This window comes from Chelonia mydas, chromosome 16 (genome assembly GCF_015237465.2).
Source record: "Chelonia mydas isolate rCheMyd1 chromosome 16, rCheMyd1.pri.v2, whole genome shotgun sequence".
In the NCBI taxonomy this organism is placed as follows: Eukaryota; Metazoa; Chordata; order Testudines; family Cheloniidae; genus Chelonia; species Chelonia mydas.
The window spans coordinates 10,569,311-10,589,189 of record NC_057857.1 but is presented as its reverse complement, the minus strand read 5'-3'; the positions used below and the strand labels follow the sequence as shown (position 1 = coordinate 10,589,189).

The following is a 19,879-nucleotide window of genomic DNA, read 5'->3' as shown; positions in this document are numbered from 1 at the left end:
TACTTTCACTTCACTATGGCATCAAGCCATCATGGCAACTATCGCTTGATGAGAAAGAAGGGGCTGATTCACAAATATATTCAAATCCCCTGTCCCCTTTATTTGTCAATGAAATATTGACACAAATGTGTAATCAAATGTTTAATTTCACATTGTAACTAGCGCACATAGCTACCATCCCACATTTCTCCCAGACCTGTCCTTCAGCTTTGCCCAAAGAAAGTGTTTCCAGAGGGTCAACAAATCTGAACTCTTTTAAACCAGAGGGAGGGGAGCGAATTATTCCAAAGCAAAGGCCCCTCAAAGAGACCACTCTGCCTGCAGCTCCCTTTCATCTCTGGTGATGGGTCGTCCACTGGTCTCAACTGCAGCCAGGTGACACAAATAGACAGAACTGACAGAAATGTAAAGAGCTAATGCATGCACCATGCATGTTGTGAGTAGTTTGTATTTTGCATTTCACAGGGCTTGAAGAGCAAGCACTAGACGAGTCAGTTTATTGTCCCTCTCATTTTCTGGTTCTAATGTGCCAGCACAATGTGTTTAGTGTTCACAGCATTGCAGAGGGATTGTTTGAATCTGACAACAAAAAAACATGGAAATTTAATCCCCACTTCTAACCTTTTGGGGGGGAGGGAGCAAGAGACACCCATCCAAAACATATTGGTTTCCTCTGACATTTGCTTTCAGATGGTGTCTGTCTTTCTTGATTGTTTCTACATCTATCTATCCAATCTCTCTCTCTCATTGTACCTCTTTCTTTCATGTCTATAGATTGTCCCTAGGCACGCTCTGGGTTTTGCTTCTTATTTTATTTATTTATCTATCTATATATCTGCAGCCATCAGCAGATGGTATTTTTTCCCCTGTCCTGCTTGCATCTCCGTACTGCTGAGACACAGAAAAAACACTATACCATCATCTGCTCCCTTCCCATTACCGCTTCATAATGCTGATTTGGGGAAGAGGAAAATTGCTAGTTTCCAGATCTTGGCTGAGATGCCTTTCCTGTTCTTCACAGCCTCCTCTTGGACGGGATGCTCAGAGAAAGAGTGGGTGGGAAGAAGGGCAGTCTGCATTTGTACAATCCAAACAGCATCGAGGCTGGACTAGGACATAGGCCTGTTCCCCACACAATGGCAATTACAGAATCAGATCACTGTCGTATGTCTCTAATTCCTATCAGGTCAACTCTTACTATTCTGGCTTATTTCTGTTTATCTTGTGTGTGTGTGTGTGGCAGCTATAAACTGGGCTTTTCATTGCAGTGAGCCATTTGCAGCCCAGACGAATATCCATGTAGATCATCTTCTGAAATGTGCTTGGTCACACATAACCAACCTCCTGCCCCTCTTAGTCTCTTGCACTCACTAGAGTGGTTTGACAGCAATCTAATTCCACTGACTTCAGTGGAGTTACTCCTGATTTACACCCGTGTAAGTGAGCTCAGAATTAGACACAAAGGGCCTCATCCCACATTCTGTTCCACCAGCTTTACATCACTGCAATGCTAATTAAGTCAGTGGAGTTACCTCCATGTAAACCCAGTGTAAAGGAGAAGAGAATCAGGCCATATATTTATGTGCACAGGGAATCTTTGAGTGCATGATGCACATGGAAGGCCAAATTCAGGCCTGGCATAAGGAAATCAATAGAGTTGTGCTTACACCAGAGCTAAAACGGGCCCCTGATGTTAAGGTATAGGCATATGTAGCTGTTAAATCATGTGTAGTGTATTTCTTTCTATTATTTGAATATAAGAGTGTGCATGGTGGTTATTTAAGTCTATGTACAGTGTATGTGTTTATATATTTACAAAACCCAGAGACATAGTATGAAATTTATGTTGACACATAGTGTGAGTGCATGTGTTACTCTACAAACACCATAACTGCCCAATCAACTTGCAATGAACCCCACCTATACACATACACCCACTACATAAGCTATATTCTCACCCATAGCCCTGGCATTGTTCCTATGTCCGTGCAGCCCTTTGGCCTCTCAATTCCTCTTCCTTACTCATGTGTTAGTGGCTCGTGCTGCGTGATGGGTATCACTGGAGCTGGGGAGTCATTGATACTTAGCTTCAGCAGAAGCCCCTTGCCTCTCTCTTCATTGCCAGATCAAATTCACTCAGCCAGTTACTCTTTACCAACCTGCCAAGAGGCTGGTTTCAGCTTCTTCTCCAGTGGGCAAATTTCTTCCTGCTCTGTGGGGCTGAGCGGCCATCACTGCCAGTGCCGCTTTATTGCAGGATGTGTCCCCAGCTCCTACCACACCAATGCGTCTCCATAGCAAGATATATGCCTACGAGCGTTACTCGAGACAGATCAGCATCATCCCTCTTCTGGCACGGAGACCAGTGCAAGGGCAGAGGGGAGACAGCTTACGGCACTGCACGCACACAGAATTGCTGGGCAGAAGAACACTCTCGCCATACCCCTAGCCTGGAATGCTCCCTACACCAGGAGTCCTCAGAGGGCAGCACAGAGCTGGTGAAGCCAGCTGTGCACTGGGGTCAGTGTAAAACCTGGATCGGATTCGCTTTCCTTTGCCTGTTCCCAAAAGGGTCACTCCCTGGGGCCTTGCCCCACCTGTAGCACAGAGCCGGGACACAATTCAGGACACAAAACACATCCGCTTTCCATCTGTATGTCCCCGGTCCCTTGTGAAGAGCAATAAATGTGTTCTCCCAGCAAGCCTAGGGAAGGAATACCCCCACGGTACAGACAGGGAACGGAGATGCAAAGAGATGATATGACAGAGCCAAGACTTGAACCCTTGTCTTTCAAGCCCCATTCCGGTGCCTCATCCCTGAGTTCATCTTGCTGCCCATGGGCTCCTCTGTTATAACTGTCACGGTGGAAATTGCAGTGTAGGTGGGAGCTTGGAATGTCTCTTTAAGACACCATAGCTGCTGTGAGCCTGGCAACCTGTGATTTCCCATTGTTGCCATTGAGCAGGGAGTTCCATCACAGGAGCCTCGTGCTTCATCAATGAGCCTTTCACCCAGGCAGACAAAAAAACGATTTGGCAGATGGGCGGGTTGTTTTATTTCCCATGCACATGCTCTAATGCTGCAGTTTTATATTTAGATCGCCATGTACAGCAGAAGCAATGAATTGTGCTTCCCTTGAGGGGAAGGTGATCCACCTATATTGTAGTCAGGGGGTCAAGTGGTTAGAGCACTTCAGGACAAGGGGGACATGGATGCTGACTCCTTCCCTGACTCGAGCATAGTGTCCTACTTTCCAGTCAGGACAAGAAAGTGACATTTATTAGATGTCAGTGTCTTGTTTCCAAGTTCCCTAGCCTCTCTCTGCCTTTTCCCTCTCTCAGGACAGTTCTGGTTAGCTGTTATGGTGGGGAGAGACCCTGGCAGCTTCATGCCAAGTGAGGAATGTGCTAATGGTCCCTTCACACTTCTCAGCCTTCAGCATTTTCCTATTAAATCATTTCGCTTCCCTGTCCCTCTCAGTTTGAGCCTTTCACTCAGTTTCTTTCTGCTTTATATCCCCACCCCCCTTGCATGGTTCTCTTTTCTACCCCCCTTCTTTTTCTCCTTTTGACAGTTTCTCTCTTTCCATTTGCCTTTTCTCTCCTCTGTTTTATTTCACACTCCTCCTTAACCTCTCCCTCCTTCCCTCTCTGCTTCTAATTCTTTTCCACATCTCTCCCCTCTTCCTTATTTATATCTTCCCTTCCATTTCTCTGTCTCCTCCACCCCTCTCTCCCTCACCCCTCCCTTCTCTTCTCTTCTCTTCCTTGAGTCCTTTTGCTGTTCTTTGCTGCTGTATCATTTAATGCCTTCTTTGATACAGCTCACGGCTTAATGATTCTTCAGCGGTCAGGCTATGCAGGTGCCATGAATTTCACTAATCCAGCTCTGAGAGCCTCTGTCCATAATCACTCCTCCTGTTCTGCAGGGACTGAATCCTAATTTGTCATTAGCCAGTCCTCTCACTACAGCCCAATCAAGAACGTTTTTTGCCCAGAGGAAACAATGAAGTATTCATTAGTGAGGGGGGAGGGGCAGCTGCGCAAGGAGTTCTGGGGAGGGCTGGTTGGAAAGGAGGTACTAAGCGGTGGTCAGTCAGAAAGACAACATTACGGGGTGTTGGAGAAGCCATATATGGGGTTATGGTCTTGGTCATTAAGGGGGATTCCAGGGTGGAATACATGGAGGCTGTTGTATCTATATAGCACTATGGGGTGGGGGGACAGTTAGAAAGAGGAGGTCCCTGTGGCCAGTAGTGGCTAGTTATGAACTGAGGGTACTGCAATATGGAGTAATAGGGGCAGGCACTGAAACTGTGGGCACTTAAGGATGAGGGCATTACAGCAGGACTATGACCACACACCCAAGCCTCTGGCTTCTTTTCTGGCATCACTCACCTGTGCACCATCAGCTGATCAAGGGTCCAGAGGGGTTTGGCTCATTACATTGTGAGCTCTTTTTTTTTTTTTTTGAAAAGGGAGGGATAGCAAGGGGCTGGTTAGGAGGATGCCCTGAGTCACTGCCCAGTCTCAGCCTAGAGAAGCTGTTATAACCTGCAGCAGTTGGTAATGATCCCCAAGGAACCAGCTGCCAGCTGGGGATAGTCAAAGGGGCCTTTCCCTGCAACCCCTTGTTGGGTTTGTCAGTTCCACTCCCACTAATGACTCATGGGCACTGGTGAACCCCCAGCAAGAAACTGAGGCCAGCTGGTCTTTCTTCTGCATGGTCTGTGCAGCGCAAAGGGAGTGATGCAGGATAGGGAATCTGCCCCAGAGCTATTTCTTAAAGGGCATTTATCCTCCAGTGGAGGAGGAGGCTAATTCTCCACCTGGAAGGAGATTGGACCAGAATGTATCAAATGCCAGACACCAGAACACGCAGCTTCTGAAACCCTGCCTCCCCACCCTTAATAGGGGCGCAGCTTCAATTGTAAGAGCCCATCTGTAGCCTTGAGGCTAAAGCTCTTGTTTTCCTGTTTGCAGGACAATACAGCAGTGGCTTACCCGGGTTCAGTCCCTGCTCTACTGCAACGAGAATGGGTTCTGGGGGACCTTCCTGGAGAGCCAACGGAGCTGCGTGTGCCACGGCAGCACCACCCTGTGCCAGCGCCCCATCCCGTGCATCATCGGGGGCAACAACAGCTGCGCCATGTGTAGTCTGGCCAACATCTCCCTCTGCGGCTCGTGCAACAAGGGCTACAAGCTGTACCGGGGCCGCTGCGAGCCGCAGAACGTGGACTCGGAGCGCAGTGAGCAGTTCATCAGCTTTGAGACAGACTTGGATTTCCAGGATCTGGAGCTGAAGTATCTGCTGCAGAAAATGGACTCGCGCCTCTACGTGCACACCACCTTCATCAGCAACGAGATCCGCCTGGACACCTTCTTCGACCCCAGGTGGCGCAAGCGCATGTCCCTCACCCTGAAGAGCAACAAGAACCGGATGGACTTTATCCACATGGTGATCGGCATCTCCATGCGCCTATGCCAGATGCGCAACAGCAGCCTGGACCCTATGTTCTTTGTCTACGTCAACCCCTTCAGCGGGAGCCACTCGGAGGGCTGGAACATGCCCTTTGGGGAATTCGGCTACCCGCGCTGGGAGAAAATCCGCCTCCAGAACAGCCAGTGCTACAACTGGACCTTGCTGCTGGGCAACCGATGGAAAACCTTTTTTGAGACTGTCCACATCTACCTACGCAGCCGGACTCGGCTGCCCTCCCTGCTGCGCAACGAGACGGGCCAAGGGCCCGTGGACCTCTCTGACCCCAGCAAGCGTCAGTTCTACATCAAGATCTCGGACGTGCAGGTCTACGGCTACAGCCTGCGTTTCAACGCCGACCTGCTGCGCAGTGCTGTGCAGCAGGTCAACCAGTCGTACACCCAAGGTGGGCAGTTCTACTCCTCGTCCTCCGTCATGCTCCTGCTGCTGGACATTCGGGACCGAATCAACAGACTGGCCCCCCCCGTGGCGCCGGGTAAGCCCCAGCTGGATCTGTTCTCCTGTATGCTCAAGCACCGCCTGAAACTGACCAACAGCGAGATCATCCGCGTGAACCATGCACTAGACCTGTACAACACCGAGATCCTCAAACAGTCGGACCAGATGACAGCCAAACTCTGCTAACCCAGACTCTTCTGTGGACACATCAGTAACTGATCCTTTCGCTGTATAAAAAAAAAAAAAGGAAAAGAAAAAGGAAACAAGGAAAGGGGAAAGAAAAGAAAAGAAAATTTGTAAAATGTAATTAATATACGGAAAAAAAGGGGGGGGAAAGAGGAAATTCTTCATTTGTTGGAAACTAAACCCGTTCTAGCAGCTGTATAAAACTGCCAGGCATGTTTGTTATTTCTATAATCCATCATAAATGGGTCACATCTTACTCTCTCTCGACCTTGAGGGTGTTGCTTGTTAGGACTCAGGTGCTGCAAAAATAAATCCGAAGGAGGATCAGAGCTGGGGGAGGGACGTTTCTGTAATGAATTGTAAAGATTTCTGCTATGCAGGTGCCAAGACAAACCAACCAACCAAGAATTATATTTAAATGTAAAAGAACTGCCATTATTTCTAGTGGGAGTAAATGGTCAAAAGATAAAAGATATTTCTTCTGTTGAGGTTTATACCAGCTTGATGTTTAATTATTCATCCCTCCTGTGATGAACTTTGTCTCTGGAAGGGAGGTGATGGCAGTCCTTTGAGAGTAATAGCTGTGGCTTGCATGCACAAGGAGGCGGGAAGGACTACATTTTCCAAAGAGACTAGGAATTGGGGTGTCTCCATCTTCGGGCGCCCAACTTGAAACATCTTACCAGTGGGCCGGTGCTCAGCACTGTCTGAAAATCAGCCCCTTTGAAGGACCAGGACCTCTACTGGGGCAAATCCCCAGCTGAGCTAAATGATCAGAGCTCCATTGACACCATTGATCAAAGCTCCATTGGAGTCAATGGATCTATGACAATTTACCCCAGCTATACAACTGCAGCTACACAAATGCAAGTGTCTCAAGTCAAGCACCAAAGAACAGAGACACTCAAAATCATTAGTCACTTTGGAAAATATACAAGTTGAGTTTTTTTCACATATACTATATACACACGTGCGCACACACAAACATACACAGTCCCTTTTTTGTCCCCCCTTCTCTCTACAAACAATATCCAGGTTTCATCTGCAGACACTAAACTCTTTGCCCCTTAAGAAAGAGACAGATTGTTGCAAACTGTCATCAAAGTGACCACAACATTTGAAAAAAAGGAGAAGAAGAAGAAGAACAGAACAGACCAATCTCCCAAAATCACAACAGCAAAACAGAAGTAAAATAGGTTGAATTATCAAAATGTAACTAGGCTGGGTAAAGTTTTGCACTGGGAATATATATTTCTATTGTTTTTCAAAAATCCCATACAGCAGATAATTGAAGACTCAGGGCACAATCCACAACCCACTGAAGATGGGGTGGGGGAGACTGATTTCAACAGGTTTTGGTGAGGAATCACCAAAAAATAAGGCGGTGTAGTGCCTAACAGGAGAAATACAGCTACTTGACCTAGTCACTTTAGGCAATAAAGCAGTATCTTCGAACAAGCTGGAGTTGAGACCTAGAGACAGACCTGAACCTAAACCGTGGTTCCTGAGCTGCTTTGTGTTTTAATATTTCAGCTCAAAAAAGTTCAGATTTGGACCCTGAACCCTGAAATTCAGAAGTGTTTGGATCTACGGTTTTGGATAGGCCCACAGCAAAGATATGGGGTTAAATTTTGTAACGTAGGTGTTTCTGAAAATTTTATCCATGGAGTGCATTGACACCAGGCATCAAGTTGGACAATTAAATCTGGATTCAGACTCAGAGTTCAGTTTGCAGTGTTTTGGTTCAGGCTCATCTCTACTGTGCACCAAAGTGGAGGGGAGAGGATTAGCTAACCTTGAAAGAAACATACACTCATTTAGAGAAACCCACAAACAAACTAGCTAGGGAGAGGCTATAACCAAACTACTCTGAGCTGCTACCAAGAGAAGAAAGAGTAAAATCCTGCAGTCAGCCCAAGCTGTGTGTATGATGGGGAGTCAGTTAGATTTGTGACATCTCTTGTGTTTGTTTCCATGCCCATACCTGCCAGGGAACATGCTCACATTAGAAAGCAGTCATTTTTAAGCAAATAATGGAGAGTATTCATAAGAAGCAAATTTCACATTTGGAATTATGAGTATTTGCAGTGGAAACTGTGTTTCTAAAAATTACATCCACCAAGTCAAGGATCAGGAACATACCATGTAATCTACCCGACCAATCAAAAGAGTTGAAAGTTAAGAATGATAGTAATACATTTAAAATACCAAATATTGTTCTTGAACAACCTACAGACCAAGAAGGATTCACTGATATGATTTGGTGTATAATCTGGAATAGTGAAATTTGCTATCAGAAAAAGAAATGAAATTCATCAGATAATTATTCCTTATGAATTATTCACCCAGGTCTAGTCATCAATAGCAAGAGGAGTTGCCACTCAACCAGAAATCCATCAACAGACCCATTTTTCCAAAGCCCGTCCTGTGTTTGCAGAACAGTTAGGACATACATACATCTCCTATTGACTTCCTGGGGTGCTCGATCTCTGTAGTTTTATTTACATTAGGCTGAAACTGGTGGTACCAAAGTGGGAACTTTAGCGTAGACATGGCACTGGCAGCCACCAGAGTTTTCAATCATTGTTTTCTAGACCTGCTCTAAGCAAATTTAGAGAACTCAAGGGTTAAAATGTCAGTCACTGATGACCACTAGCACTTCAGCAATTGCTACTACTGTTGAAGTTGGATCCTGGGTAGCAAAAAAGGAAAGTTTTATTTGGAAAAAAGTCTAACATAGACACCCCTTGGTGTCCAAAACTTATTTAATGAGGCATGATGTTATTACATGGTATCATTATGCAATGCCACATCAATACAGTGTGGAATCTTTGTCTGGCGTCAACACGGAATGATGTCGCAACATGGCAGGGTGTCATTGCATCGTGAAATGAAGACAAAATGTTGTGGATCAATTATTTTGTCCTTCAGGATAAAAAAAATTACAACTCTCTGGTAGCTCAGCCAACATATTGGGCTTAAACCAAGTCTCAGATTCACAAGAAAAAGAAATAAACACAGGTTGGGTTCATGAGAGAAGAATTGATAGAGGTGGCACTTGCACCATGTTTTGCTCTCCTAGGGCAGGTGGGTCCAGGGGCAGGCACTGTTTATGCAGCAAGGAAGATTTCATGCTCTGTTTTACTAATGGGAAATTGTGCCTGGTTTTGTACAGTGTTTTGTGCTCTCTGTTTCCTCTATTCAGCTCCATATGCTCCATGAAGAAGCACATATGACAATCTCATCCAGCGCCCAGGGAAAGCTGGTTGTACTGGCCCATGTTTAGGTCCTTTGCTCTGCAAGCTGTGAAAGGTGTAGAGGCATGTCACATCTCCTAGGTGGTGGCAGAGGGAGAAAGTGTCCTGTATCCCTCTTGAGGGGCCCAAATCAGTACTCAAAGCAGAACTGATTGGCTTTGGAGAGAACCATGTCCAACCCCCATTCCTTGGCCGGAAGTAGGCTCACCATGACACAAGGTCTAGGAGGGAAGGGTCACTAATGGGGAAGAAATAGGGGTACTCCAGAAGGTCCCTCCACCCAGAAAACTAGACGCACCCAACGTGTCTGACTGCACAAGTGTGACATTGTTGTAGCCATATCCTCAGCTACCTCTCCCTTCACTGTAGGGAATTAGGGGCCAAGCTTTAAGCCTACATCTAGTCTAGCCTCTCCATTGAGCACAGTGCAGGATTGCCCCTTACAATATATTCCCTAGTGCTTAATTTTCCCTTGTATTACAATAGGGATCCAAAGTAAAAACCAAAGCAAAACCTCCCCTTCTCGGAGGCAAACCATGGAAGGGACCAAGCTTGATGGGTCCTCGTTACGCTCCCTCCAGCAATGGGTGGGGGCGTGGGGGGTGGGGAGAGCACTGCTGAAACCCATTGCTCCTGGACAGAGGGGAGGATCTGCCACAAGCTTGCTGGGAAACTTTGTAAATTCAATTACAGCCTTGCCAGCCTGATGTGGCGGCAAGCGGGTAACGTCAGCAGGTCTCATTCATATGCTGATGCTCAGGCACGGGGAGCGCGCAGAATGCCCGTTTGGATCAGGGCTCGGAGCGAAGCAGGGGGTTGCCATGGAAACGAGGGGAGGCCATTAATTAGCTATCAAATGAAATCACCGGGAAGAGTCTGGACCTTCACATCTCTGCCCTCACGAGAGGCAAAGGACATGACCCTCGTCACCGCGCCAGCCAGTCTCCCCTCAGCAATTTCAAGGGCAACCGGAGCAAGGCATAAGACCTGGAGCAAAGCAGCTTTTTGCAAAGCTGGGGTAAGAACGGATGGATGAGGGAGAGTGAGAGCAGGGAACACAGGGTGGAAACCTTCCTGCCAGTGTCCAATTTTATTCCTGTAAAATGTGTGCAAGGGGCCTGCTGCTGTTTAAGTCACTAGCTGTTTTGCCATTGACTTCAGTGGGGTCAGGATCAGGCACAAACCATGAGAGTGGGGCTCTTAGTAGCTGGGTGCATAATGCTGGTTCTTGTGTGGCTGAGCTGATACCAGGGCTCTGATGCCAATGTCCCTTGGTGCTCTTGCTCCCAGGCCCAGTGGCCGGTTTTCCCCCTGGACGCCAATGATGGAACCTTCTCTCCCTCAAAGGGTCCAGGAAATCTGAGAGAGGAATAGGAGTTTATTGTTCAGTTACCACCCTTCATTCCTACCTACTGAGCCATCATCCACCTTCAGGACAATTTGTATGTGCATGTCCTTGTGACAGCTGCGCTGGTCTTAAGTGCTGTGTTTCACTGCCATCACAAACAAGCCGCTCCTTTCACCCACTTGCCGAAAACCACTTACTAGAGCATTCTGCAGATGGTGCCTGGTGCACAGGGGACCATCAGCTAATTCTCCACTCCCGCTACTAGAAAAGTGACGCAAGCTGTTTACTCCTGTCTCACACTAATGCATTTTTCTTGATGAATCCACCCCTTGGTGGTTGCTGAAAAAGGAAAAATGGCACAGGCCATAGACACTGCTGCCTGGTGCCTGAAAGCTGAGACGCACGAGGGTTGATCTGGAATGCGTCCAGCTGGAAGGTGGAGGATTAGGAAATAAATTGGAAAATAATTTCATTACATTTCAGAGTTGTGCAAGGCTCAACATGGACCCATTTATTGGTTTCCCTAACAGTTTCTGCCATAATTTTTTGCCAATCATCTTTTTCATTTTTTTTCTTTATCAAAAAACTGCCTTTTTGTACCAAAAAACAGATTTTTTTTTTTAAAAAGTGGGAAATGATTTAAATGGAAAAATCAGTGAAAAAAAATATAACGGGAAATTTCACAACCTCCGTCCCAGAGAGTTTTGATAATGCTGAGACGTTTTGATAAAAAGGTTGGTGCTTCAGAAAGGGCCATTTAAAAAAATGTAAGCACCCTTCCCCTCCCATTTCTGTGTGAAAAACATCAACCAGCTCTCTTAGGAAACCAAACCAGCACATGCCCCTTGAATATCTGGGGCAGCATTCAGAAATAGAGGCTTTAGGTCAGGAACAGAAAATGTAATCAGTAGGGCCACTTTCTCCTGACTTATTTTCTGAGTGAGCTTTGTTCTAGTAGAGTGTTATATTGAATGCCCAAAAAACCTCTTGTTTATGCACCGAAGATAAGGTTCTGTCTGGGCAGCAACCATACAAACTTCCCCACACGCTAGCCTGCCAACGTGCCTGAATCCTGACCTGTCAGGGTGAGACGGATGGTCAGTCTCCATGCTCCATTCCATCGTTGGCCTCTCAGCTGAGTGCCAGCAAGGATTCCAGTTAATGCCCCATGGGTTTTATGATGTGGGCTCCTGTTGGCTGTGGGCTGGATTTAGACCACCAGTGGATTATAGCAGGGTGGTGAACCCTCAGTCTTTTTCAGCCTGGGCTGGACTGGTACTTGGGAAGAAATGGAGACGCATGGGGATACACACCCAACCAGAGATACTTCCTCAAAAACCTTCCAGTCCAGAGTCCCCCATGCACAGAGGAGCCATGCAATAGCTGTGGTCCAGATCCTACTCTCATTGACTTCACCCAGACCGGGATTTGACCCAGGCCATTTGATGTCAGGGACCAAAACTCAGCACCTTCCATTTACAAAGAAGTCATGGAAACACTGGGTGTTTGAGGCATGGTATCTAATTTCACCCATCGAAGGAGTTGTTCAGGGACCAGGAGTTTTTTCTCATCATCTGCCCGCCTGGGAATTCATCCATTGTTCTGGGTTATAAAGTTCTTGCCATGTAAATTGTCCCAGTGCATAGGTCAGAGGTCAGTCCACATGGTCCCTTGGCACTAGGCTCATCCCATTTCCTCCTTTTCTCCCTGTAGTCTTCCTCTTTACCCATCTCTCTCTCTCTTCCTGTCTGTCTTACTTCTTTCATCCCTGTCTCACTCCCTCCTCCCTTTCTCTCTCAAAAACACAAACAGCAGTTTAAGAGATGGGGAATCCAAGGTGGAGGTGGCTCAAGGAGTGAGAACACCACGGATGAGGGAGGTCTGGCCACTAGTGTATAGTCATCAGGGATGGCACTGGTCAGAAAAGGAAGCTCTTGCTGTAGGGGGCTTTCATGTGTAGGGGGCTGGTACCAAGCTTGCCCAGGGCAATGGAAGGAGTGGGAAGAAAGAGAAGAAGTAACAGTGAGATTGTAAATTCAGGTCAGAGATGAGTCTACCCATCTCTCATATGCCAAGGGCCAGGTTCTCAGTTGCACTGAGGAAAAACAGGAGGTATTTTTCAATCGTATTATCTCAGTTGAGTTAGCTTAATGCAACCAAGAAACCTTGACAAGACACAAGTCAACTCATCTGAAGACATGTTAGCATGGATGGGCTTTAGACTAGGGGGAAACTATAATCTTTGTGCCCAGTGTAAAGGGGGGGCCTTAAAGTCGGTTTAAATATAATTTAACCGGATCTGGTCAACAATCAGAAAAGGATTTCACAGAAATGCTTGAAATTTCAAAATTCTTTCCACTTTGCAGTGTCCAAATTGGCCCCCTTTCTCCTTTTTTGTGAAATTTTCTAAGATTTCTTTTTAAATAAAATTTTTATTGTAGTCCTGTTCAAAAATTTTCATTTACCAGAATTCAGGTTTTCAGCAAGAAAATGGGGTTTCCACTAACAATAAATAAAGAAAATAAATAAATAAAATGGAAACCTATTATAATAAAAATCTTGGTTAAAAAGAAACAGAAAATTTCACAAGAGATGGGAAAATTTCAGCGGCAACAATTTTTGGGGCAAAAAATGTTCCGTTTTTATTAAAAGACCATTTTTTGGCAGAAAACCTTTTGATGCAAGTATTGTAGTGAAATATCTGAGTGAAAATGAGAATCAGGGCCAGAAACGTAATGGAGAGTAGAAATCTGTCTGGTGCCATCTATTACCTAAATGTTCCAGGTGGGAAAGATGGCTGCTGGGTATGTTATGGAATAACAGTAATAAAATCATTATTAATTAATAATTGGTCATTCACTGTAACTTTCACTAAGTAGGGAAAAGAAGGTGTGGGGTCTGTTAACAGCATGTGAGAACAAATCACGGGTACAATTGGTTGCAAAATAGAATTTCTGTTCCATGGGAAATTCTGACATTTCAAAGTTTCTTTTAGTTTCATCCACAGATTTTCAACCAGCTCTAATGAAGTAGTTTTCTTATCAGAGTTTCAGAGCAAATGTGTGACATGCACACTCCTCTTTGGTAGCTTGGCTACCTATGTTCTGAACACCCTGCACCAACACCATCAACAGGGTTGGTTTCTGGAAGTGGGAAAAAAAGCCCAGTCTGGGCTCAGGAGCACAAACATGTCTCAGTGGCTAAGCTCTGCAAATAGAAGAGCGGTTTGTACGGAGTGGAACTGAAAGTTGACAAACTAAGGGGCCCTGGCGTGAGAGGAAGTGCTGCTAAAGGACCCGGGGGCTGGCAAATTCAAGAGGCAGAGATGCAAAGTGTGTCCAGACAGACAGAAATGATTCTTACTATTGTTATATTACAGTAGCACCTAGAGACCACAATGGAGTTCAGGGCTATACAGTCGCATAATTCATAAGAGTTTACAGTCTAGACAGACGTGACCAACAAAGGGTTATCACCCCCATTTTGCAGGTGGGGACTACGGACACGAGGTCAATTAAGTGGCTTGCCCATCATACACAGGGAGTTTGCACAAAGCCAGGAATGGAACCTTCATGTCTTCAGACCCCATCCAGTGCTTCAATCCCCAAGACCAAACTCTGAAAAGACAGCAAGCTTTCATCTACCTTCTCTGACAAACCCAGGTGTCAGGATCGGTCCCATTTCCCAGCAAGTTGCTTAGCAACATATGGAAAGCAGCAAAGAGCTGTGCCATGGCATTAATTGCTGCTGTTGCAGTCCTGTGACAAACCAAACTTTCATTTACAATCCTGACTCCTGCCCAAGGGACTGAAGAGCTGGGGGTCGGGGGAAGTCTTTGCTGGTTCTGGTAGAGGGAGAAAACACAACAGAAATTCGCAACAAATAAAGAAAGACTTATTCCAGTTTTGTTTTTGGAAATAGGGGACCAAACCTTGAACTCAGTTACAACCTGGTTACTGGAGTACAACTCCAGGCACTGTAGTGCATGGAGGTGTAACTAAAGCTGGGACGCGGCTCTATGTTTTTAGTAATGACATGGCGCCAATTAAATATTATTTTGTCATGCAGAGGGTCAGGAATGCCCTAAACTGCGAAATTCAGACCTGGATTTGAAACCTTTCCTTTAAGGCATTAGGATCCAGGGTTTTGTTTTGATTCATTAACCAAGCAGGGGCCAAAGACCTGAATCTGGGTTTTGATTTGGATTCTGACCCTCCCATGAAAGCTAAGATGGAGTTTGAACCCAGGATTTTGATCCAGGTTTCATTTCTGTTCATTATGGCTCTAATTTGGATCTTGCACCAGTGAAAAATCTACTAATTTCAACTGGGTTAAATCCTAATTTACAACAGTGCATTTGAGAGCAGGATCAAGCCTTTTGTCTGAGGAAGAATTGTTCCATACTATTGGCCTAATTAATTAGTTAATTTGTTCATCAAGGGTATTTACAAACACATGACTGAAAGCCATCACAAACTGAAAGTAACTACACTAGGGGGGAAAAAAGGACTCTATACAAACAGGAATGAAGGAATTGCCATGCCAGCTCAAACCACTGGCCTGTCTTCTAGTATCATATTTCTGACAGTCTACCATGATAGATGCCTCAGAGGAAGGCACAGGAAACTCTGTACAGGACAATTTTGGAATTACTTGCCCATAGTGTATTTCTTCCTAACCCCTCTTATTTAGTGGCTGGCTTATCCCCTGAAGCATGCGGGTTTTACATCTCTTCTTAAATATAATGTCCTGTCTGATGTAGCTTGAATACTCTCACTGTCCATAGACATGCCTAGGTCAGATACTTGAAGTCCAAAACATAAAAAAAATAGCCTTTCATAGATACCCAAGGCCAATGTCGTAAAGGTTGGGCCCTGACCCGTTGCCCAAGGTTGGGCCCTGACCCTGGCCAAGTTAGGACTGAAAGAGACACACTTCCCTGTCCTTGCTTCAGTCAGAACTGGCCTCTGATAGAAGCAGCCAGCCATTTTTTAATTTAGCCTACTGGGCCTGGATTGGTTTCTACCTGCACCCAGCCCTTCTAGGCTCTGGAGGACCAACTCTCTTTGGTTCTGCCAGCATCTGATCATGGGAAGTCTCTCAAGGCAACCCTTGGAGGTCCAAACTTGCTGCTCTTCCCTTACAGCAGGTCACCTTCTGATAGTGGGGTGTGCCAGGGCATCTGGGCCACAGGCAAGGGACAGCAAACACCTGGCACACCTCATCACAGCCTATTTTGAATCCTGCTAACTTCTTATCCTCAATGCTGTCTTGTGGCAGTGATTTCTACAGTTTAATTATGTACTATTTAAAAAAGAAATTTTCCTTCAATCAGTTTTACATGTGTTGTATTTCATTTTAATTGACTATTCCCTTTTTCTTGTAATAACAAGAAAGAATAGATGGGGCACCCAATTTGCCTTCTCTATGCCATTCATTGATTTGTATACCTGTACCATATACCTTTCTTCATTTCTTCTCTATATACAAACCAGTCCCAGTGTTTTCCATCTCTTTTCATGTGGAAACCTAATCATTTTCATTGCCCACCCTGTGGTGGTTTCACATGCACCTTCATTGCTGAGGTGAAGACTGCTGAAAAAAGTTCAGTGCAAGCCGACAGCTCACTCAGGAAATTGCCTATGTAGATAAGAAAGCTCTGCAGTTTGCTCTGAAAGTCAAGATAATTGGGCTTAGGCGGATCACTTCAGGGCTCAGGCCTGCAAGGTGCTGAGCGCTCTGGCCCCAATCCAGCAAAGCATTAAGCACCTGCTTAACTTTAAGCACAGGGAAAGCAGAGAGTTCTGCCTATGCTTAAGTGCTTTTCCAGGTCAGGGCCAGAGTGCTCAGCCCCTTGTAGGTCTGAGCCCTAAATGAATTCCTATGCCTCGAGAGCCCAGAGTTTAAAATTGGGCCCGTTAGCATGAGTATCCCTGCTAATCTCAACTGGTGGGACAGTGCATAACGAGATGAAACTCCAAGGCAGCCAGGACCCAAAGCATATAGGGCTTTATAGACCAAGACAGACACTTTGCATTGCACCCAGAAACAAGCTGGTAGCCAGTGAAGTTTACAGAGCATGTGCATGGTATTACTAATAATTTCATTATGGTTATTTGTATTGCAGAAGTACCAAGGGACCTCAGTCGTAGGCCAGGACCCCGTTGTGCTAGGTGCGGTATGGACACGTAAGAAAACAAAGTCTCTGCCTCAAGTTGCCGCTTAGAAGAGCATTAACAAAGGAGCAGCTGCCTTCTGCACTAGCTGAGTGGTTTTCCAGGGCAGTGTCATATAAATATCTTGCAGCAGCCCCAGTAAAATGGGAAAAATAAGGGGGTCTGTCAATGATATTAAAGGTCAGTGAGTTTATGGGGACCAAACCTTTGGGACTCATTGTGATAGACACTCAACATACACATAGTGAGAGACAATCCCTGCTCCAAGGAATATATAATCTAGACATGTAATGGGAGGGAAACTTGCTTAAAGAGCTGTAGGTGGGGGAAAAAAAGAGATCTCCTTTTTTAAGTCCCCTTATCCAATGGACCTCCCTGCCTTTCTGCATTTACAGCTAAAGGAGCTAAGGTCATATAGTGAAATCAGGTCTCATGCCTCCAGGGTGCAAGCTGATCCTGTGGAGGAGGGGGGTTAAGGAAGGCATTTCTCTTCACACTTCCTATTTCTCTGAAACATCAGGTACTGGCCACTACCAGTGGCAGGATATCGGGCCTGGCAACTCCTACGTTCCGGTGTTCTTCTGTAAAACTGAAACGCCATCTTCCCCAATCATTATGCGTCACACATCAATCGGCTGTTCATTAACGTCCCTGACCTGAATCTGTCACTTTACAATGAACTCCTTTAGGATTCAGGGTTTACTGCCAGATAAATGCTTTATTATACATGGAAGCCTATAATAAGCTGATTAACCCCCCCCCCCTTTTTTGAAGACTTAATATGTACTTTTCTGACATCAGATAAGTACAAAATAAAACTGAAATATCATCCAAAATACCATATGCCAAGAATCCTGTCACTATAAAAAGCACATAACACACTGTACACTCTTGTGCACTGACTTGGCTGCCTACGAGGGAATCCATGCTGGCCTTTTTTGATGCTTTAAAAGCATTGGGCCATATTCTGACCTGCTCTGCATTGTTGGTGCAATGTGCACCTAACATCCCCAAGTAGAGATGGTAGGAAAGCAAAATTTATTTTCTGCAACATTTTGATATTGCCTTTTGACTGAAATAGGAATGCAAAGTTCAAATTTCAAAATATACCGCAAAACAGACTTCAGAGGGGCCAGGACTTCACCTTATGTGTATCCTGACTATGGAATAAGACCTAGGTAGTGCTCAATGGTGAAAGTTTCATGTGGTTTAGGATGGACTGTGTACTGGTGCATACGATAAGTGCCCGGCACAATAGGGCCTCAATCTGGGTTGGGACCAAAACACAATTAATGAATTAAGGAGACGGACTCAGATAGTCAAGAGCAAAATGATTCTCTCCATACTTCTTGGAGTGATATTAAACTAATCTCTCTAGGACCGGCAACAGGATGATGATCCCATGGAATATTTTAAAGCAGGGCTTTCGAAACTATAACTCAACTTTAAAAGGGCAGCTATTTTTAAAGGCGCGTGTCTGATTTGTTGACTGTACCAGAGCTTTATAAGGTATCTGGTGCAATCAGCAAACAAAAGGATCAGGTTGTTCCTCTTAATCAAAGCTCACTCTGTAAATCAGCTATTGGATCTTTCCCTTGTTCCAAGCTCTGCCCAGCACAGGTGGAATTATGAGCCGTGTTTCTCTCTCTAGGTACGGCTTGCTCCATCCTAATTAGTGCAGACCAGCGGAGTTAAGGTGATCAAGGGACACTTTAGGTACAATTTTATCATCAAAGTTTAAAAGGCAATGAGGCCTCAACTTCTTTTCTCTGTGTGCAAATGTCTTCCTTTTGTATAATGATCAATAGCACTTTCCCGAGAGGAGGTGGGCAAAGCACCTTTTACAGCCGATAATTGTGTGGGAGCCAAATCCTTTCTAATAAAATCTTTTAAAATCTTCATCAAATTTCCACTGTAAAACCAACTTTTCTGGGAGGCCTATAATTATTGAGAGACACAGAGGAGATGAGTGTTATCAGCCTCTTTCACATAAACAGGAATAATTCAAACTGGGGACCTGAAGGACAGGAATATGGAAAAAGAAACCTAAAAAAATGAAGAAGGATCAATTTCTTTAAGGAAAAAAAAATTACATTTTATATTAGCCAAACCATAAAGCAAACACACATTCTGTGATTTCCCAGAGGTCTTCATGTTGATTCTGTTTGTAAAACCCACATCTCTATACACTGTATCCCCAACCCCGTCTTTGCAATAGACATTGTATATTCAGACGGCAGGATATCCCAAGAGATTTGTTCCCCCTGCTGCTGCTCCTCCTTCTCTTTCTCATGTTTGAAAGTCCAATATTTATTATTTGGCATCTTCTTTATTTTTCTTTGATCCTCTGAAGAAAGAAAAATCAATTCCCATCTCCCCCACCTATGCATGGTTCCAAGAGCAAAGGCTCCTTGGTTCTGAAACAAGCGCCAAGGGAAGTTGGAGGCAACACACAGCACTGGCAGCATGACAAGGATAGGGCACTCGAGGCAGCAGACCGTATCAGGAACATGAATGAGATACGAAAGGGTTAACCGCTTTCCGAAGCTGCTAGATAACATTGCACTGACTTTTAGGTGCTTTCAGCCAATGAGCTGTTGCTCTGTGGGTGTTATAATGCTCTTTCATATTTCACTGATTGAGTGTCTTGTCACTTGACATCCTCTGGGGGAGCTCAGTGAGTGGAATCTCATCTTGAAGTAGAATTAGTTCCAGCCTACTCACGTAGTTGAATTTAGCCCTTTAAAAATGGCTTTAAAAATATTTCTGTCAGATCCTCAGCTGACATAATTTGGCAGAGCTTGGCAGAGTTATGCCAAATTACACCAGCTGAGGATCTGACCCATTATAGAAATACTAAGACTAGAAAAAGCATAGTATACATTGTGCCATCTATGAGACGTACTGTAATGTTGTCTGTATTTTTGTTATGCTAATTGCCACTAGGTGGCCAATGTGAGAATAGCTATGTACC

General features: G+C 45.1%; 1 protein-coding gene across 1 annotated transcript in view; it reads left to right on the top strand.

Moving 5' to 3' along the window:
* BRINP1 (BMP/retinoic acid inducible neural specific 1) overlaps nucleotides 1-6,618 on the top strand; it is a 92,146-nt gene extending 85,528 nt beyond the window's left edge. The window contains exon 8 of the mRNA XM_037879957.2: nucleotides 4,984-6,618. Coding sequence (XP_037735885.1) covers nucleotides 4,984-6,124 — 1,141 coding nt within the window. The 3' untranslated portion in view covers nucleotides 6,125-6,618. The remainder of the gene's footprint in view (nucleotides 1-4,983) is intronic.
* Nucleotides 6,619-19,879: the final 13,261 nt, after the last annotated feature.